Source organism: Pyxicephalus adspersus, chromosome 4, assembly GCF_032062135.1.
Source record: "Pyxicephalus adspersus chromosome 4, UCB_Pads_2.0, whole genome shotgun sequence".
In the NCBI taxonomy this organism is placed as follows: Eukaryota; Metazoa; Chordata; class Amphibia; order Anura; family Pyxicephalidae; genus Pyxicephalus; species Pyxicephalus adspersus.
Genome location: NC_092861.1, coordinates 54,622,261 through 54,645,260, shown reverse-complemented (window position 1 = coordinate 54,645,260; position 23,000 = coordinate 54,622,261). Strand labels below are relative to the sequence as shown.

The 23,000-nt window shown below is 36.8% G+C and overlaps 1 protein-coding gene across 1 annotated transcript in view; it reads right to left on the bottom strand.

The window, feature by feature from the left end:
- The window catches only part of LOC140329765 (probable cation-transporting ATPase 13A4), a 52,128-nt gene that overhangs the window by 25,305 nt on the left and 3,823 nt on the right, over positions 1–23,000 (bottom strand). Inside the window, exons 2-10 of the mRNA XM_072410156.1 lie at positions 22,469–22,580; positions 21,447–21,620; positions 17,916–18,059; positions 14,614–14,684; positions 13,115–13,195; positions 12,878–12,947; positions 11,268–11,402; positions 8,498–8,570; positions 139–270 (exon numbers count right to left, since the gene is read on the bottom strand). Of these exons, the coding sequence (XP_072266257.1) occupies positions 139–270; positions 8,498–8,570; positions 11,268–11,402; positions 12,878–12,947; positions 13,115–13,195; positions 14,614–14,684; positions 17,916–18,059; positions 21,447–21,620; positions 22,469–22,531 (943 nt within the window). The 5' untranslated portion in view covers positions 22,532–22,580. The remainder of the gene's footprint in view (positions 1–138; positions 271–8,497; positions 8,571–11,267; positions 11,403–12,877; positions 12,948–13,114; positions 13,196–14,613; positions 14,685–17,915; positions 18,060–21,446; positions 21,621–22,468; positions 22,581–23,000) is intronic.

Genomic DNA, 23,000 nt, shown 5'->3' with positions numbered 1-23,000 from the left:
TTTGTCATGTCAATATATTTAAAATATTATAACATGTATCAAATAGTGATATGTGTAAAAACAGGAAACACTAGCTGTGTTATATGTTTTAGTTTACTTTTAAATATAAAAATATTTAAAGGATAGAACATAACTTACCTGTTAACATTCCTTCATTCACAACACATGTCCCATTGATTAAGACCGCATCACATGACATAAAAAAGTTTTTTCCAGTTAAAACAACAATATCCCCTGGAACTAAATAGCGAGATTCAACTTGGCTGCATTCTGCAATGAAATACACACAGGACAGGTATGAACATGGTACCGTATATCTTACAGCAGGGGTGCCCAACAGGTGGATCGCGATCTACCTTTCAAAATAAACTCTACAGCACACAGGAGTTATTAAGTCTAAGTTTTTATTGTTGGTAGATCGTTTTGACTTAGTCATTTTAAAAGTAGCTTGCAAGCCAAAAAAGTGTGGGCACTCCTGTATTATAGGAATGGCTTCTAATAAGTATTGCTTATTATGTACTGGTTATGTACTGGTTCATGGAACTCAACAATTTAAGACATACTTTAAAATAAGACATGTTCAATTTTAGGTCAAAGCAGACTCTGAACTATAAAAAGATAATAAAGGAAATCAAAACATTTGTGTGAGAAGCTTCAGATAACCCCTTTCTACCTTCTAACTTCTCCCATTTAAACACAGGAGACCATTTGGGAATAATTGTGTGCATGTCTTTGCACTGTTGGCATAGTAGAAATGTGTTTCAGTACATACAGCACCGTTCTGCTCTATGGAGAGGGGAGGGCCGATCTAATGTAAGGGAATCCTAATCCGACCGATCCTAATGTAAGGGAAGGGGGAGAGCGCGCAGCAGGGTGCCGCTCCGTCGCTCTCCCCCTTCCCTTACATTAGGATCGGTCGTCCTTCATCGTCCGTGGATCCGCCAGGACGGTCGTTCGGACGATGGACGACGCCGACTGTACACACGCCAGATTTTCGCCCGATATCTGGCCGATGCCGATTATCGGGCGAGAAAAATCTGACGTGTGTACGCAGTTTTAGTTTACTCTAAGCTGGGATGACATGCTGGAGAGAAGTGTCTGATAAGGTCTGAAAGTATGCAGTTCCTGCAAAAACTACAAGATCGGAGCCATGGGCTAGCATATTAGCACGAAAAGGTAAGAATATTCAAAATTCAAGTCCTCAATGAGTATATCATATACTCATAAAAATATAAGTATAAGATAAAGAAATTTTAAAAAGAAAATAACCTTATGAAAATTGATAAGTGATACACTTCAATGATATTTACTGTAAAACTGGCATGGTGGATTTATTCTTGAATTTAGGTTTATAAAACTGCAGATTGCATCTATTTGAAGAAAACAAATTTACCACCACTTTAAATACTCAAATTAGGTTTTTCAGATGGTGCAATTATTAGTAATTTTTGAACCTCAGATGAGAGTCTGGGGTTCTCTTGATGTGTGCTATCATATTCTAAGGCCTTAAGAAAGTAGTCTGTGTATGCCTCTGCATCTAGCAAAGAAATACATTTCAAACAAGAACCTGCATCTATAATTTGAAAGAGACTGCACCAATTAAAACTACATGGGAGATGTTGCTGTAAAAAAATACCAAGGGGGTAAAACTACAATTTGTCATCGAACATAAAGGCAAAGACCAAGCCACCTAAACCATGAACAGTGGCAAATCCACCAAGGAATGGCTTAGGCTTAGTCTACACGGACGTTTTCCCCAGCATTAACCTGAGGCTTTAAAAGCCCATGTGTGAAATTCCCAGGCATTCCAATAGGCTAATCTACACCAGGACGTTTTCTTGAGGCACATTTTTGAGCAGTATCCGGAATGTTCCTTGCAACGTTTTAAAAATTAAAATGCAGGGTAAATGTGAGAAAAGGCGTTTGAAAATGCTTGAAAATGTTCCTTTTGAATTCAATGGAGGCTTTTACAAGCGTTTTTAAGCACTAAGCACTAAGCGTTTTTAAGCACTAAGCACTAAAAACACTAACAGTAAAATACAAAAAAAATACCACCGCAATACAGCAAAAAGATAAACAAAAAAAACTAGGGGAACAATACAAAAAAAAAGAAAAAGAAGTACTCGAATCTGACATTACAGTTTGATACTACAGTGATTTATATTTGAAAAACTCTACGGTCTATGCCTAAGGCTGTATGATGATCTAGCCAAGGAGTCCAAACCTTATAGAAATTATGCATAGAATCATTAGCAATAGCTGACATTTTTTCTAAGACCATGGTGTCCGATAGTCTAGATAGTACTGCTTGAAAACTTAACGTGGGTTTTCGCCATGCGGCTGCAATCACTTGTCTTGTAGCCAGAAAAATGAAAGAAAGTAATTTTCTCTGGTGTTTAGAAAAGCCAGAACCTATATTATGAAGTAATGCCATCCAAGGGTCTCTTTTAAGGGACACATGTATGATAGATCTTATATAATTAAATATTCTGATCCACAGCTTTTTAACCACAGGACAGTCCCACCAAATATGGCGAAACGTACCTAGTTCTGTACAACCTCTAAAACAATGTGGATCTCCCCCATTGATAAATTTTGCAACTCTTGCTGGGGTAAAGTACCACCTAAATAGTACTTTATATGCATTTTCCTGCATGATAACATTCGAAGAGGAAGTAGCTATATTCTGCCATATCCTATGCCACTCCTCATCATCCAACCTGGATCCTAAATCTTCTTCCCATCTTTTTACATAAGAAAGAGGGTGAGTATCTTTATTAATTAACAAGCTATAAAGCATAGAAACCAACCCCGCCGAACTAGAGCCCCTATAGCAACAGGCTTCAAAGCTGGTGAGTTTCAAAGTGGAATCTGTTACTCGTAGTAATAAATTTGTGAGGAAGTGCCGAATTTGTATATATCGGAAAAGTTCACTAGAGGGTAATTTCCAGTGCTCCTGTAAATAGGTAAAGGACTTGATCCCAATAAACGAAAACACATCATATACATACCTAACAGGTTTCCTAGCCCACCATTGAAAAGCCATGGGGTTTTCATAAGCCGGCTTGAAGATGGGGCAATTTACTATGCCAATTAAAGGAGTGTGTGCTGACATCAAGCCTGCTGATGTCTTAACTCTATCCCAGATACCCAAAGCGTAGGATAATGTGGGATCAGCCACCAAAGGACGTTCTGATTGAGGCAGCCATAGAAGATTAAATAAATGTACCGTTTTTAACTCAGCAGCATATATTTTAGCCCAAATTGGCGAGTCTGTAAAACGATGAAGTGCTACCAAAGGGGCCAGCAGAGCTGCTTGCAAATATGTACAAAGATTGGGGACCGAAAGCCCCCCTCGTAATCTATTGCGGTACAGCGTCCTATCCGGCACCCGTGGCCTTCCAGGGTGCCAAACAAATCGCAGCACTTTCCTTTGTTCATCTTTAAGGACTTGCATCGGAACAGGTATTGGAAGAGTGCGGAACAGGTATAACAATTTTGGAAGGTAAGTCATTTTGATGGCATGTATTCTTCCTATCCAGGACAGCGGAAAACTGCGCCATTTATGACGCAGAACTGAGAGCTCTTTGAACAAAGGCGGGTAATTTGCCTTGTACATAGATGATAGGTGAGATGTTAGCTTAATACCCAAATAAGGGATAGCTTCCAACCATTTATAGGCAAAATGTGATTGTAAGGTGTTTACAACTGGTTCTGGTAAAGTAATATTTAACGCTTTTGATTTTTCATTATTGATTACCAAACCTGAAACCTCTGAAAAATGAGCAAGTAATTTCTGCAAATTGGGCAATGACGTGATAGGGGTTGTAAGGGTCAATAATATATCGTCTGCAAACAGCATGATTTTGTGTACTGTATTAAGCACCTCTACCCCAGCTATATCTTGATTAACACGTACAGCTGCAGCCAAAGGTTCCAGAGCTAAAATAAACAGTATGGGAGAAAGGGGACAGCCCTGTCTGGTCCCTCGCAAGATCCGAAATGGAGATGAGACATATCCCATATATTTCACAGTAGCAGACGGTGAGGCATACAATGCTTCGATCCAATGCAAAAAATGCGTGCCAAAGCCCCACCGTTTGAGAGCGTAAAACAAATATTGCCATGATATAGAGTCAAAGACCTTCCGCACATCTAACGATAACATCATACTTTGGATGGATTTAGAGTGAGAATAATATAGTAACTGGAGGGCTCTACGTATATTATCACCTGCTTGGCGTTTTGGGACAAAACCCACTTGGTCACCATGTATTAAACTGCCTAGGAATCTATTCAGCCTCATAGCCCAAGATTTTAGCCAAAATTTTAACATCTGTATTGAGAAGTGAGATGGGTCTGTAATTGGTCCAAGATGTGTGGTCAGTCGATGGTTTAGGTATCATGGCAATAGATGCCCACAGGGATTTTCAGATCATTAAATAAAACCTGTAAATGAGGAGTCAAGACTGTTTGCAATTTCTTATAGTACAATGGAGAAAAAACGTCTGGACCAGGGCGTTTGCCTATTCTCAGGGATTTTATAGCCACAGTAATTTCTGATGCCGTAATGTCCCGTTGCAATTCCTCCAAGTCCAAACTGTTCATTTTAGGCAGATTAATGTTAGCAAAAAAACTATCGGCTTTGCTTTCATCCATCGCCGGAGGGTCGGAATAAAGATTTGACAATCGAATTTGGAACTCTTGAACTATATCTAAAGGATTGCTAGTTAAATGTTTAGTGGCTGTACGAAGGGAGATCGGAGTCTGCTGCGGTGTAAAAGTACGTAATCTTTTAGCAAGCAAAGTGCCTGGTTTATTGCCGCAATGATAGAATTTATGTCTCGTCCTCTGCAATTGGTATGCGGCCTGATTAGATAGACAGAGGTTTAATTCAGTCCGTGCTTTACGCAGTGCGATTGAGGTTCCCAATGTGGGGTTTAATTTGTGTAACTGGACTTGTCTCGAATAGACAGCTTCAAGTTGAGCCTGGGCCTGTGTTCGCTCCCGCTTCTTAATCGCCGCAAGTTGGATTAAGTGACCACGCATAACTGATTTATAAGCCTCCCACAATAATGTGGAAGTTGATACTGATCCAGTATTAAATTGGAAAAATTCTGCAGTCAAATCCGTTAGTTTTTGTATTGTATCTGGGCATATTAGTAGAAAATCATTAAGTGTCCATTGTCCAGTGCTGGGTCTAACCACTATTGATGAACATGTTATTATCACTGGATCATGGTCAGACCATGGTACCGCCGGTATAGTAGCTTTTAGAACAACTGGTAGCATAGTTCTAGGGACCCAGATGTGGTCGATTCTGGAGTGAGAATTGTGGGGTGCTGAGTAATATGTGTAGTCACGGGATAAAGGGTGCAACTCACGCCAGACGTCGAGCAAGCCCAGACTCAGGAAGCAGTCCTGTATCGCTTCATTATCTACTGGGGAAACACTGGTGGATTTTGTGTTCCTGTCCAGTTTATTATTAAATACCATGTTAGAGTCACCACAGCAGATCAAAGCCCCCTTAATACATTGCCTAGTTTCCTCTAACATTTCCCTAAAAAAGGAAACAGGAGGAGAATTTGGAGCATAATAAGCTAGGAAGGTGACCTCAGTATTCTGCAGGGAACCCCTCAAAATCAGATATCGGCCCTCTGGATCTGCTATTTGATGTGTACAATTAAAAGGCATGCGCCGGTGGAAGGCTATAAGAACACCTCTGTGTTTCTTAATCGTTGATGCCAGATATACTTGAGGATAGTGAGCATGCATAAACTTAGGTGTTGAGGTTACCGAGAAATGCTTTTCCTGCATACACACCACATCAATGCCTGATGAGTGACAATAGTTAAATACTACTTTGCGTTTGGACGGTGAATTAAGACCCTTGACATTAATTGACATTATACGTAGAGCCATGACAGAAAAAGACATATGAACATAGCTATGCTTATAGATATGATGCTATATATCAGTCGAGTATTACAACTAATCCTGTATACAGTAAAGAACCCAAAAAAAAACATAAAGAGAACAAAAATACCAAAACAAACAAAATATACCCCAAATAGGGCATAACAAAGGGGCCAAAAGGGCCAAAAGCCGCTCCAAGAGCCCTTGGAGAGACATATTTGTTATGATTACTCAACCTCAAAAACCCATCCCGCCAGTCCTGAGTAATCCGGTGGGGGTGCATGCGATCAACACACGGGCCATATCAGGAACAGGTGTACTCACGGAAAGTTCTGGAAAAGTAAATGGAATTTGTGTCCCATCAAAAATGGCGGAAAATGGAAGAGAAATCTATAGAAATTTGTTGTGTTGTTAAATTGCAAAACTGTTAACCTGGAGACTTAGGTGAGAAGACTTGGGTTGCCAAACGTGTAAGGACTTGAGAGCGCTGAATAGAACCACGGGAACCCTGTTCAGAATCGTGAGGTGATGAGGGAGACCGACCTGAATGTGCTGAGCCTAGAATGTTAGAATTCTGTTGATCTGAAGACAGGGTATGTTCAGGCGTGTAGGAAAGACCCAGTTGAGCAAGGCAGGATTGGGCGTCCTCGGGTGAGGAAAATTGGTATTGAGCTCCTTGTGTCTGGAACATCAGCTTAAAGGGATAACCCCATCGGTAGCGAATCCCGTTAGCTGAAAGGATTTGTAAGAAGGGGCGAAGGGCTCGCCGTTTGGCTAGTGTAGAAGATGCTAAATCTGCAAATAGGCTATAGTCCATACCTTGAAACTGTAAACGGGAACCATTCCGGGCCTTTTGTAAGAGAACATCTTTAGTGCGAAAGAAATGAAATTTTACTATAATGTCTCTAGGCGGACCATTTAACTTTTTGGGACCTAGGGAACGGTGAACCCTGTCCAGCTCTAGACGGTCCAATGAGAGCTCTGGTGCTAGCTCTTGAAACATGGCCACGACGTAACCCTGTAAGTCCAGAACTGTCTCAGGAATACCTCTAATACGTAGATTACTACGTCTGGACCGGTTTTCGTAGTCTTCCAATTGATCTTTCAGAAGAGAAATCTCTTTTTGTGCCGCATTCATATCCTTATCCAAGCTATCCAGTACTGTCGTAGCATCGTCCATTCTGGATTCCAGAGTATTTATGCGATGACCAATCTCTTTAATATCACGCTTTAACTCCGATACAATAGATGTTGTAGCTTGCGTTAGTTCCTCTCGGATCATGATTCTCATTTTTTGTAAAAAAAAGGAATCCTCATTGATGGTGTGCTCCGGAGGAATGCCCAGGGAGGCATCTGTGCTATCTTCGGAGTGATGTGCAGGTGAGGAGGTTGAGGACGCCGGAGGTGAAGGCATCGGCGCCATCTTGGATTTGGAGGCCGCGCCGCGGGATGGATTCTGTTGCGCCGCAGGACGCTTTGATTTAGATGCTGGTCCCATTTAGTTCTCTTCCCGGTGCTGTAAGAACTCGCCAGGGTCACAAAAATGTGTAATTTATCCGCGAGATACGCTACTTTTCTTGCTGAAAGCCCGGAGCCGAGCGGAGCCTAACGCGGAAACATCCGTCCGTCAAACCACGCGCATGCGCCCCGTCCGTTTTTAAGCTTTTAATGAAAGCTTCCATTGAAAACAATGGGCTTTTATAGGCATTTTAAGCAGGACTTTGGAATCTGGAAGGCCCCCTTAATAGGGGAGACCCCCAGATCTTCGCCACTCCACCCTGGGCAATAAGTGCAGGGGGAATCATCCTGTCATTGTGGGATAACCTGTAAAAAAAAGTTTAGGTTACAAAAAACACACACATTTATTAAAATACTTTAACATTAAAGCCTGTCTTATTTTTTTACACATATTTTTAACCCTTTCAGGGAATAAGGGGGTTTTATGTACCCCTGAACTCATTCACTAAAAGGGTTAAAATTAAAATGCGTCATAAGCAATTATAAGATTTTTTTATCGTTTTTAAGACAAGGTTTAAAATGCTTGTAAAAGTGCATGAAAACGCATATAAAAGTGATAGGAAAGTTTACATCCGTTTTTAAAAACGTCCATGTAGACCTTAGCAAGAATATTTAAAATCTTCAGTTAATTGGAGGAGACAAAGCATTCTGTGCGTAGAGGAGTGGTTTTACACAGGTAATCTCAGATAATAATGGGAAGGTTTGCAAAAGGCCTACCAACAAGAAGTAAGTAGGGAGGCAATACCAGCTCATAGGACCAAGGATTAACTTTACAGTTCATCATTACATCTATTTATTTTTTGTTGAATACACTTCTCCTCGTGTTTTTATTCAAGAATATCGCTAATGTATGTAGAAGTGTTTGAATTGAAATGCTAATGTTTGCATGTTTAGATGCTGAAAAAGGCCAAATTTTCTATATGGTGTAAATACTATTTCACTTGATTGTAAGTATCCGCATTTTATTGATATAAATTAGGAAGAATATAGAAGTTGCTTTCTTTTTAACGTTAACCATTACACACATTTTATACTATCATTTAGAAGAAATCAAATTACATACCTCCATTTCTTTGATAGACAGTACATTTCATGTTGTTATGAGCTTTGACCAGATTGTGGAGCTTTGTGGATAGCTAATAGAAGATAATAAATACAACAAACTATTATAATGGTTGTCTTACTTTCTGCTTTGTGTAATAAAAATATAGCACTTCCTAGAGCCAACCAGATAGTGAACTATTTCCCTGACCAATAACTTTCACTAACAAAATGTTTGGGTAAAAGACAACCAGTTAGGTACTTGATATTTTAATGAGCAATAAAGGAAGATTATGGTTTGAGATTGCCCAATTTTTTCTTGTAACAAAGTAGTAGACCTTATTGCTTGACCCAATTTTATGTTATGACTTCATCATTTATCAAATAATCAAGTTTATGAATTCCTTACTGAGTACATTATACAACAATTAGTGTCAAAAAATGTCTCAAAGTACAAGAAGGTAGAGTCATGACAAGGAGATTTACTAGTAGATCAATATCGGCAAAGATTTAGGTATTTTTAAACAGGGGTGTGACCACAGATCATGGTGCTCTATAGCAAAATTTTGATACTTCACAGTTAATCCTGATGACGCTTGAGCTGTCATTAGGGTTTACCTTTCCACAGCCAATCACAGAGCACTAGAGGAGATGAATGGGGAGACTCGTCTTCATTTAACCTCTAGTGCCCGGGGATCCCACACTGACAGGAGTATTTCCACGGCTGTGCAGCCATGGGAATCATCCTGTCATTGTGGGATAACCTGTAAAAAAATAAAAGTTAGTTACACAAATCATACACATTCAATAAATTAACATTAAAGCCTCTTTTTTAACACATTTTTTTACACAAGAATTTGCAAAGTCGAATCCCATGTTTTTTCGGGTCGGGTCTGTCAGAATTCGAACAGCCATATTCGGGTCGAATATAAGAACAACCAACACTACCAACACTATTTGAACACCAACACTAATAACAACCATCACAAAAATTTGTATAAATCACAATTGTCAATGTTTCTGCAAACAATCATTTGTTCTGCATATTTGTAATGCAGAACAAGCCTCATCAGTTTTTAGCTGAGGGGACACTTTAGGGTTTTTTACAGGCTTCATAGTTAAACAGTGTTATCTGCTAAGTGGGAGAAATGAATCTACGCTGCTAAGGTCTAATACATACTGACCAAAATTTACTTCTGATCTGATCAGTGATCAGATACAAAGATCAAAATAATTGGGGATCTGAAGTGAGTTTAATAGTAGACAATGACTAATGAGTTTTAGGTCTTTAATTGGATGTGGAATCATTAAATCTGTTAGTAAATACTGAATAAAAGTACACAAGTCATGTAAGGAAAGAGTTGAAAAATCATGAAAGGGTTCTCTGAACAAACACCTTTGGTTGTTTTACATAAAACAGCTCAAAATTGGTCATCTGTCCACTGGTACTGTGATGGAGCATGGAATATCCTTTATAATCCCATTGCTAATGGTCATTGGGCAACCATTGAAACTGATCATTATTCAGCCCCTCCCTCCTCCCAATTTAAGTCTTTTGAAGATCCTTTGTTTGACTTGTTTATTGTTGCTTGAATTGCTAAACCAGGGGAAATGAGCCTGGTTTATTAAAGCTCTGCAAGACTGGAAAAGATACACCTTAATCCGTGAACCTGAGCGATCCACCAACCTTGAATGGATGTGGTCCAGGATTGAAAACAAATCAAGCATCAAGCATATCTGTTTAGAAGTAACATGGTACTGTAGTTTACCTTATCTCAACCAATAAATAAATAAAATAATTTAAATAAATAAATAATAAAATAATTTTATCAATAAAGTCAAAATTTCGTACATATATGGAGTATTGTGAGACCAAGCAAATACTGCCAGTAAAGCAACTGGACTAGCTGGTTGAGTGTAAAATTGGAAGCAGATCTGTCAATGTGTATGAGATATTAGTTAACAGAAAATATTAAGAGATTTAGGATTAGCACAATGGGATACGGACACGGATAGAGTCAACAGTACTGGCTTTCTGGTGTTCTCAATCTAGGTTGGGCACACTGTGTTATTCAAGCTCTGCCTCCTTGCTGGCTTGCGTGTGGAATTTTACAACAGCCAGACTGAACAAAGGATTATACTGACAAATTACTACAGTCGCTTGGGTCATCTGAATTATAACTTCATATAACATCCAGTACATGGGTGTCCTGAAGAAATATGGTAGATGTGCTTATCAGTAGTACAGTATTATTGAGCATGTGCTACATATGAAAAATTGTCTCTAGCAGTTTGGATATTTCCCCCATACTACTGCTGTAAAATTCTAGATATCCAAAAGTGACTAGTGGTATGCAATGAATTCTGGCACTGGATATTATGAAATTCTGTCTTGCAAAATTCTAGGAAGTATGTACTTATCTACTCACTTCAGATAACAGAATACATTTTTCATACAGTACATGTGTATGGATTTCAACCTGTCTATTGACTAAAATGAATGGGTGCCGATTATGAGATTAGGGAAGTTATAGATGTTTTAGATCCTTATGTCTTCACAGAGTTAAGATGGTGAACTTTCTGACAGCAGCTGTATGTTTTTGATAATGTTGCTATTTGAATAACGGCTTGGTATTTGTATTTGTTTTTTTCTCATGAGCTTTTCACTATAATATTTTTTGTGAAACTGGGTCACTATTTCTGATTAAGATTATGATGATAAATTTTACAGTGTGCTCAATAATATTTTCAAAGTGGAATATTGAGGCATAAAAAGTATTTCAATAACTTACCCTACGGAGTTCAACGAGTGATAAAATAATATTTAGGGTGCATAGAACCAGAATGGCTATGGCATAACCCAGAGATCCCGTAACTAGCATAAGGATAATTGCAAAGAACTGGAATATATAAATTATGTCCAACACCTGTCAACAAAGACAATATAATATAATATTCTGTCAATAATAGTCAACTATCATAATAATAATATTATCATGAACAAACATTTTTATTTGCAATTCGTGGAATCTACTGTTACAGATCTTTTGTAATAAATTACAACAATTACAGACGTATTAATTGTTTTTTTCCCTCCTAAAAAAGTGCAAAGTCTGAAGGTGTGGGACATTTACATAAACCTAGGATTAGGGAAGAAGGTCATTAAGGAGCACTCCTCATGTTCACTGCTGGTCTTGGGTTTAAATCTAACTAGGGCTGGGTCTGCATGGACTGTTTTTAAAACACATATAAATGCTCCTACTGCATTTATATGCATTTTTACAAGTGTTTTAAAGATTGCCTTAAAATGCTGAAAAACTTTTATAAACGCCTATGATGCTTTTTGCCACAGATTGCTGTGTTTGTACCAAGCGTTTATAGGAGGTTTAATTTTAACCCTAGGAAATAAGTAGAGGGGTGTATTAAACCCCATACTCATTCCCTGAAAAGGTTTAATATATCTATAAATAATGACACAAGATTTTATTGTTAAAGTATTTTTATTATATGTATGTGATTGCTGTTTAACTGTACTTAACTCTCATTTACAGGTTATCCCACCATGAAATGATGATTCCTATGGTTGCACTTGACGTGAGCATAGCCGTGGGACTCCTGACAGCATGGGATCCCCAAGCACTAAAGGTCAAATGAGGACAATCTCCCTATTCACCCATATGGTGCAGAACACGTGCCACAGCTCAGAGGTAGCAATCAAGTGAGAGGTTGTGGGAGACACTACACTCGGCCCTAGCAAAGCTGTGACACGTGCTCTGCATCCACGTGAGTGCAGAACACGTCCCACAACTTTGCTAAGGCCACAAGAGCAGTGTCCCCACACAATTTGCTCCTGGAATCCCTAGCAGAACTTTGGCTAGTGTTCCGCATATGGAGCAGTGTTGGGAGCAGTGTCCTCATACAACCTTTCCCTTGATTGCATGAGAAAATGTAAACCCGTAAAATGTAAAGTCGTTCGATGGAAGCTTTCATAATAATGTGTTAGAACTCCTATAAAGCTGTGAAAATGGCTATAAATGCCTTCATTGACATCAATAGAGGCTTTTTTTAATGTTTTTAGGAATTTACAAATGTGCAAAAATGCGCAAAAACACCTCAATTTATTTCAATAGAGTGATTTTTGTGCATTTTTATTTGTAAAATGCAGCAAGAAGCGTTTTCAGAAATGCTTGAAAACATGCCTCAAAGATATGCTGTGGTGTAGACTAGCCCATTGGAAGTTTTAAAGATGAGCTTTTATTCTCTATAGTTAAACTGAGAAGTTTAAGCCTGAAAACATTGTCTGCAAGGCCTAAGACACAAAGCCTAAGACACTGTTTGCAAGGCTTGCATGATTCCCTCAATATCCTATATTATTTATTGCAGCTTTGTAACATTTTAGTACCTTAAAGATAAATATCTTCCATAATGGAGCAACTTCCACTTCAATTGTGTTGTAACCACAAACTAATCTCCTAGAAAAAAGTAAAACAAAATTGATTAATATTTCGTAATAGGCTGTACACACTGAAGAGTGACGGGGCATGCAGACTTAACCCAACAGTGCTCTAGCACCTTGTCTTTTGGTGAATCCTGTGTAAATGGGCATCGCAACATTTTATTAAGCCTAGGGTGTATTTACCTGATTGCTTGTTCCTCTTTCTTGAGCCCAGATCCATAATAAGAGTGCATGTTGTAACATGACAGATTTTCTTCCAAAGTTCTAAAATCACAGAAAGCACATTTTTAAACTTTGGCATGGCTGCTGAAGAGACTCCCTTTCCGCTCAAGGATACACACGTGGGGTGTAGTCAGAAAGTAAAGCATCTAGTTTATTAAGTAGAGAAGAATAGTATGGCTAAACATGTAATTCATGATGGGATACTAATTTTAGTGACTGTTAGCAAATTTTAGTCATGTATCATCTGGTCCCTATATATAATGACTATATATATATATATATATCTGGGTCTATCTGGGTATATATATATATATCTAACCTTAAAGTGGATCCCTTATGTCTTTACAAACATTGCTACTGGCTAGGCTGTTCATGAAAACAAGACTCTATTTCTTCTGCCATACACACAACTGCTTTACATACAAGCACTTTTCCTCTGAGGTTACACTAAAACATGAATGTGCAGCCTGAGTGTGTACCCTCCTGGCTCCACTAATGAAGATGGATGAAAATGCCAAACTTACATGAAGACTTGGCAAGGATGTCAGTGATGGGAACAGAGCAACGAGAGAGTTGGCAGAGATGGCAAATTGCTGTCTTACACATAGCTAAATAAGTCTTTTGTATACATTATATTTTAATTTGTTGTTTTTAAATGGATGTTTTATATCTATTTCTAAGGCCAACTGGTGGTTCTTGTGAACACAAAATCCAGATGTCCAAGTTGCTTCTGGAAAATACAGTTATCTGTGTCCACAGTGCATGTGTTATTACATTGTAACTAACTAAATTCATCATATTGGTGGTCTTCTTGCCCCTGACAGAGGTCCAGGAACTACCTCTTTAATTTGTTCTGTGTCGTTGGAAGTAAAAAAAACTTTTGTGATTTTGTAAGTAAAATCACCCCTAATAACTTCCTCACACTGCTCCTGGGTTTCCAATGCTCGCTGGCAGAAGAAAGAATTTTTTGCAGTAAAACAGATTTGACATGTAGGTACCTAAAAAATGCCAGCTATATGTTGACTGTGCTTCGTTATGTTGACTGTGCTTCATTATGTTTATTAACAATTCAAATGTGCTTCAATTTATCAAAAGTTGTGATAATTATTATTTACAATAAATTATTCATTGAGAAAAGCAAGAGATGGTGATAAAATACTGAGGAATATCAGAAAATACAATTTTTGTTTACGAGGGGCTTTAAATAATGCATTCTACATGTTAAAATATGAATTTCACACTTATATTCATGTTGTTAAGTGAATATTTCAATTTAATAAAGGTTAAATGATGGAAACAGTAAGATAAAATGATGGGTGAATTAGAGAACGCAGGTAAAATAATTTAGACATTAAGTGAATTAGCACTTATGTAGTACAAATTAGTAAGTGGCTGCATATTCAAGTTCCCTTTTTCTTTTGACAAAAGTTTACAAATGAGGCCTTTAGTTACTTACTCACCCAATGTTTTCAAACCTTTTCTGAGCATAGTTCCAAACAAAACGTATTTTCTGAACTGTAATATATTTGACCTGCAAAAGTATCAATATTGTGTCATCCTACATGAATATCCTGTTCTCTCTTTATTATTAATGTTTATTCATGAACAGCTGTACAAAAGTTGTTATTTTTCAACAGTAGACAGAAATATATTTCTAGCATAGAACTGTGGACCAGTGCCTTGGGTAAAATAGTTAGAGTCTAAAGTTTGAGAGGAGTTAGGAGGTTCTTTACAACAAACATAAAACCATTTCTCTTATCTATGCTTTGGATTTTCTTTTCTTTTTTTGTATTAGTTCTTAAATAAATAGTACTAAAAGGGCAGCATGATATCTTATATGTCTTATAATACTAATTTATTAATATGGAAAATTGTGTTTTTGGAGGATTTAAACAGTGGTTTAATTTTTTGCTTTTATATTTTTTTTTTTGCAAAATAGTGTAATAGTATTTTAAAATACCAGTGAAAAGAAACACAAAACATGATGAGCAGTTAACATATTAGCAAATTAATTTGACACTGTAAGAAAGGTACAGAAAGTGGTTTGATAAAAGTTAACACCCCCTTACTTTGGAACTCTATCAGGAACTAAGGTGTTTTTTCAGTGTTTTCTCTGGTGTTGTGATGTATTTTTCCTTTATTTTATTGGGCTTGTTCCCACCAGGGTACGTTTACACAACAAGACATGCATTGCTGCAATGAGTTACTGTTTATTCTTTTTGGAACCTTAAAATGTACCTTTCCAGCACATTGCAGTGTGAGCTGTAGTATTGCAGGGGTGCAATACTTTAAGCTGTGCGTATAAAAGTGCCACATGCATGATTTTTGGTGCACTGTATTGGGCAGTTTAAAATTAATTAGCTGTACTAATGCAACATACAGACCAAAAAGAACTGTTGTTGTTATTAATATTATTATTATTATTATATATATAATAATATTAAACAGGATTTAAATAGGGCCAACATTTTACACAGCGCTGTACATTAAATAGGGTTGCAAATGACAGACAAATACAGATAGTGACACAGGAAGAGGAGCGGACCCTGCCTGTGTTGCAATAGTAGGTAAAGGCCCTAATGCATTTTTTGTGTATGTTTGCGTTTGAAAATGTTAGGTGATTATGGGTAAAACAAACCAAAAACACACAATTGAATTTTGTATAGATTTTTTTGTGCTTTTTGACTTTAGTCAGGCCTTATTGGCATAAACTGTACTGTATTACAGCATATTAGAATAATCATTGAACTGTTTATTGGGGAAATCTGAACATGTACATAGTTTTTACCATAGTATATACCGGTATTAAGATAAAAAAGGTTCAGCACCAGCAATATTCTCACTGCAACTCACGAAGGTACTGGTTGGTAACTTTAATTGTCTCTGAACACAACCCACCCAGTCTCTCATTGAAGGTCTAAGTGGGTGGATTCTGGCATCATGACATCACTCTGGGGGAAGCGTCTTACCCTTTGAGTGACACACGGCTTCCCGTGCATGTGTCATTCGGAGTCCAAAAGTTTAGTGGTCCGTAGGTCCAAAAAGATTGGGGACAAAAGCATTTGTAGAGGTAGGTCAATAGCTACAAAAGTACATTCTTGCTCTTTAAGGGTATTTCCTCATGAGACTTTCTTGAATCAGAGATTCAGTTCAATAAAACATTCCTGCAGCTACTCTTTCCTAATTCCGTCACTAGGTTTTAAGGACAGCAACTTAGGCAAGGTGCAGGACCAAACGGTCAGTACATATCAGTCAGCAGCAGTAGTTTTTATCTCTACACTGGAGGGCTCTTGTCTGAGTGTTCCTAATTAACGTCAAAGTCATTTTTGGGTTTACAAGTAGTAGACATTGAGAGCTGTCAATGTAAAGTTAAAAGTGTAGAGGGTAGTTTCTGTATAAATATATCAACAACTAACTTAGTATCAGCCAGTAACAGTGGCGGCTTCTTGTAAACTAACACTGACTGCCCTTACCCCGTTGGGGAACACATGGAAAGGTAATGTTGTTTGGTCTGTATGATTGCTCTGAATCAGTGGGAAGCTGTGCTGGATCCCGTATGACAGAGTTAAGTTTGCATAATGTACAAACATTCTATGCAGACATGTAGATTCTTTGTTCTTCCAAAAAAGCCGATAACAATGCATAGTCATTATAGTTTAGTGTATTAGGAGGGTTCTTCCAAAAGTTTCTGGACTTTTTGTAATCTATTTAAGAATTTTCAAAAACATTACAGCATTTTTTATATAGTCACCTTCCTCTGCAATCTATATTTCTTAGTCACATGACAGTCTCAAACAAGAACTATTACTCCGCCAGTCCTCACCTTTTACAATGAAAAAATAAAAGTGCGGAAACTTTTTGAATGATCTGGGGGTTCTGGTAGATCATAGACCTAATATCAGCATGCAATGCCAAGCTGCAATATCTAAAGCTAGCGAAGTACTTTCTTGTATTAAAAAAGAGAAATAGACTGCAGTGATCGAGACGTAATCCTTCCCCTGTAGAAAGCATTGGTAAGACCACATCTGGAATATGCAGTCCAGTTTTGGGCACCAGTTCACAAAAATGATATTGTGGAACTGAGAGAGAGTGCAGAGAAGGGCAACTAAACTAATAAAAGGAATGGAGGAGCTCAGCTATGAGGAGACATTAACTGAACTGAATATCTATTCTCCCTTCAGAAGAGACGTATAAGGGGGGATATGATCAGCCTATATAAATATATAAATTGTCCATATAGAGAACGTATAGAGAACTCTCTTCACAACTATTCACAAAGGACAAGAGGACACTCTATGCATCAGGAGGAAAAGAAGTTGAAGCTCCGGCTAAAGAAGGGATTCTTCACTGTAAGGTCTGTGAAAATGTGGAATCAGCTCTCTCAGGAAGTAGTTTCAGCAACTAATACAGATTGCTTAAAAAAAGCTGGATGTTTTTCTAGAAGCACAGGATATAACTGGGTATTAAAGCTTTAAAGTAAAAATAACTAAGACTGTTGATCCAGGGAACATTCGGTTGCCTCATGGAGTCAGGAAGGAACTTTTTCCCATGTTGGAGCAAATTGTACCAGGGTTTTTTTCCCTTCCTCTGGAACAGATATGTCCATTGGGTTTTATACCTGGGATATGTTTATTTCCATAGAGGTTAAACTTGATGGGCCTTTATCTTTTTTCAACCTGACTTCCTATGTAACTATGTAATTATATGTAACATCTCAAACTGAAAACAATTTTCAAGGAAATAAAGGCACAGCATTACTTACTTTGAAATCTGGCCTTCTTATGGCTTTAATCAAAACAGAATTTTCGTCAGAGATGACTGAACATTTTAAATTTTCCAGCTCTTCTTTAAATTCCTTTAAGGAAATCCAGTGTACCTTCTTTCTGGTGTATTTCTTTCTTTCATCCTAGCCAAAATAAAAAGACTGTTATAAGGACTTCATTATTGCCAACTCCAGTATATGTGTCCCTGTTGTGCAGCAGACATACTGACCCCAAAAATGTGATAAATATTTCCTGTGTTCTCTCAGTGGCCACTGCTTGTTAGAACACAGGTTTGTATTTTGTTAGCAACAACTATATTGATGTTATAAATGCTCTTTGTCACTAAATGTCGTGTTACAGCAATTAGCTATGTACACAAGGAATGATGCAATACCCCGTGTATGTTGATATTTTGTTCATAAAGTTCATCTGTTCAGAGACTCATTAGGGCCAAATTTAATAGAGCGTGATTTATAGCTTGATTACTTAGCACAGAAAAGTCCTTTTTCATCACTGCTGTTCTCTCTTTGTGTAGGGACACTGCTCCTGTATTCACACTCTTTAGTTTCCTGTAGGGTTGGACCCACTGGCTCCCACCCACATCTCTGCCCAAGCATTATGTAGCACAGCTGTAATGTTGCTGCTACCTTTAAAAAAGACACATGTGGCTTTTAAAATAAAACTTGTACATGCTATTAAAATATAAATCCAGTTGTAGCAATTATTAATTATTTAAAATTCATGCTTTAGTTGATATTTATTGAATGTTTTGCTGTTACCCTTCCATTAAACAATACATATACATATGATTACCCATTGTCTGCATTTATCATGAAAACCAGACTAATAAGCCTGTGAGATGCTACAAATTGTCTTTGAGTTCAGACATAACATGATCCAGATGTGAGCAAACAAGACTATACTCTTTACTAGAAAGGATATTATATGTTAAGCCAAAAACATTTTAGTGTGGGGAATAGTGTGGAGAATGATTAGAACTTTTGCTGGGTTTTTATTATTACTCAGGACTTTAGGATATTAAAAGCAAAATATCCCCAGTGAAATTGGCTTCATGGCACCAATTTAAAAAAGCTGAAAACTGCAACCTATATATTATATTTAATATTAACTCTTCCCTTTATAAACTACCCTCTACTTTTTTCTTAGTTCTACTAGAAACTTGATTATGACCACCTTTACTTCTTTAACTGTTTGCTAAAGTACATTCACATATTTTAATTTGTTTTTCCCTCACCAAGTTACTTTGGCAAAATAAAATCACCATGTGATGTTTTATATCTTCAAATCTTAAGATCAGCTATGTTTACCCATTGTTTGACTTTACTTAACTTGAAAAACTAGTTCTCCCAAGCCCCTACATTCCTGTGACTGATTACTTAAGATTTAACACATTTTTTCGCTTCATCTTGCTTATGTGCTTAGTGAAGAAATATGAACTACAAGGCACTTTTTAGTATAAGGCACACCTCATAGATATCTTGCAAATTTGACCACTTAGATACTATTGTTGTAGATATGTGCATGTGGCCCCAACTCCAAATGTTTACATTCAGTTTGGGAATTTCTTATTTCTGTTACTTACATTTTGGGCTTTATAAAACAGGCGTTTCAATGTTTTAGAATCATTTACATGGATAGTAATTGATTTCCCCCAGGGAATGTTTGAGGGAAAGTTAGATGCCCTTTTATAGATAGAGCCATTTCATGGTATTACTCCCATACCATTGTATGAGTAATGTAGGCAATTTTATTTTACCTAATACTTTTATTACTTAATACTACTCAAGCTCCAGCTAAGACGTTCAAGTTAAGACATGCTTTGCTTCTCTAATTGACCATACTATACATCTTAATTCTTAAGCCTATATATATATATATATATATATATATATTTATTTATATTTACTGCAAGTGTCTATTTTTCTAGAGCAACCTAACTTGAGAGTATATATCTGTCTATAGCAGATAATGTGATTGCTATTCTTTAATATATTTTTTTTGTGTAGACCAATATACAAATAACATTAAAAAAAGGTGAAATCTGTAGCACTGTCATTTGTATGAGCTACCTAATGATACACAAAAAAAAAAAATCCTTTTGATGCTAAAATTAATAAATATCTAATCACTTGAGGTGAGTTGTACTCCTGAGTTTGTATCCTTATTCACTGAGTAGTATTTAATATTTAGAATAGATGAGGTAAAAGTGCTACTCACACCATTGGTAATTAGCAAATTATGTTAATTAGAGAGGGTTTACCGTATAATTATATCCAATGACTACTGATGTGCACATATCTTGTTTTCAGTGTTGTGGTTCTTAAAGTCATATTGGGTAGTTTAGTGAACTACCTAATAAGTCACATACCTGTAGCTTATTTCAAGCCAGTTACACGTGAAATATAAGTAAGAATATATCTGACAGCTCTAAGGCAGGCTTGTAAGTGAGTCTTGCAAAGCCTTTTGATGTGGGCAAGAGTGGTGTTTACAGTTTTCAGCAACTTTGTTACAGTCTTTAAAGAATTGTTCAAGAATGGAAGTTTTAGACACATTTTAATAACTGCTGACCGTCACTTTAAACCAACTGCTGAAATTGTCGGTTTTAACAGGCTTTCGACAAAGCAAATAAATTAAAGTGACACTCTCATATGATCCTGTGTTTAAAATTTTTAGAAAAATAAACTGGAACTGAATAGTTTTAAATGGGTTTAAATAAAGCTTGCTGAAAGCTCTCTTAGAGCTTGTTCCGATGTAAGTTTTTTCAAGTGTTTTTCAATGGTTTTACCACTCAACCATGCTTAACATTGGACCAATTAGGTCTGTTCTTTTTTCGCTCAATGCAGTGCTCAGGGGCAGTTTGCCAGCTCTGCTGCCTCTAGAGACTTGATTGGGAAGTGTTTAAAAATGCCTAAAAGGCTTTTATAGGCATTTGCAACTGCCTGTATAGGCACTTTTTAAATGCCTAGTGCTTAGTTTGATTTTTTTTTTCCTTTTTTTGGGGACACTAAAATACCTAGAAATGCCCAGACAGGCAGTTGAAAATGCTTGTAAAAACCAGGCATTTTTACCTGAAAATGATAATGGATGCCTAGCTGTGCATAGTAGGGGTCAAGCAGCAGCAATTGATGTGTTTTTATTTTGTAGGTGTGAACAAGCCCCTTATGTTTTGAAAAAGCTGTGAAAAGGGTCATAAAAATATGTCACTGGTGCCTGCTTTAATTATTGATCAACTGACAGATTTCATTTAAATAATAAATTAAATAAAAGGAACACAAACATCTGTCACAAAACTAGTCTAGTGGCCTAATTTAGTGTTACAAGTAAAAAGAAATCTAATTATATATGATAACAACTATTGTCTAAAAACATTATTGGCTATGATTTAGTGAATGTCAAATTTTAAAATGACTTATTATTACCAATTATAGTTTATTTTACTAATAAACTAATAATGATAAATTACTGAATGTAATAATATATACTGACATACAAGCAATCTCACTACTTACTGTTGTTCTTAGTAAAACCACATTGGCTTTCTCCAAAGATGACTGGACACAGTTTGCCCACACGCTCCACTCTGGTTTCCAATAAAAGATCAGCAAAAGAATTCCACCTGATAAACAATAGCCAATCACACATAGGACAATCCAAGGAATGCTTAGCCTGTACCCAAAGATTTCCTTGTAAGAAAATAAAAGTGCATTAGAGTCAAGCAAAAGTAGATTTAATACAAAACTAAAGGTTACTCAATAGGGCTAAATCTACATTACCAACAGCCGATTCGGGAATGGTCCAAAACAAACCCCCTATCCTGCCCAACCCACCTTCTTATGCAGCTTGTCTGATACCACCTCCAGATGTGGCAATGCAGAGCGAAAAATCCGAGATCCCCTCATCAGCCCTGCCAGTTGGCAAGGAATGCAAAAATCTGCCACCAACAAGCTGCCACCTTCACAATCTAGATTTTTATAAATGGCCACATAAGTCTGAATCACAAAAGCTCTAGGCACACCTTATGAGGCCAAAACATCACATCCCCTACCATATATCAAACAATATGATATATATATATATATATATATATATATATACACACACAATCTTGATATTTTATCTTTTTGTGAATTAATCTGCATCGTTATTTGTATAACTTTTCTTATTAAAGTATAAAATTAGTATATTAAATAATAAAAAATATATAACATTTTTATCTGATAGGTATATTCCTATGGTCTCAATATATATGAATGCAATGCATTTGTCTTATTTTAACTTAAAGCCCCATTTCCCAGAAGCAATCATTATTCTAAGTTGTTTTTAGCCAAATATGTCTACATATATTTATAAACTAGTCAATGTGATATTCACCAAATCTTTCTATGTCAATGATTGACTACCATTTTATATTTGGTAAATGTCACATTCACTTTGTAAAACGCCCCAATATATTTATTTTTTTCACACATAGTTTTTCCTCTAAACAGCATTTAGATGGCTTGGATACACCATAAAACTAAGATGTACTCACCATCTCATTGTCTTCTCCCTCATTGATTATTGCACAGTGATCATTGCTTTCTTTATTCTTCATGTTTCAAAAAGTGTTGCTGTTATAGTCTTCTAAGCTTTCTGTTCCTGATCTGATGGTATTAAAGAGGTTAGTAAAGCATTCTAAAATAGTTCCAGTTCTGACATACGAACTCCTCTGCTTCCTGCATAGTGCACGCCTCTTTAATTAATGCATTGCACTTCTAATACTGAAATACACTTTAAATTAAATGTGTTTAATGGTGATGGGAAGGGCTATCACCAGGAAGGCCCTATAGAACTAAATGAAGTAGTGGTCTAGTTGCAATAATAAACTCTGCTATACTTTTTCTGTGTTAGATTCTCAAGTCTATTTAAATATTTTAGTAATGACTAAGCCATATAATACATCATGTTCTACATGATATTGTTTAATGTACAAAAAATACTGGGAAAGTTGAACACATTGAACCTATTTTTTCTTGCAACCACTGAGAAGTCACCATGTTGGGAAAGCATTTACAAGCTAAATA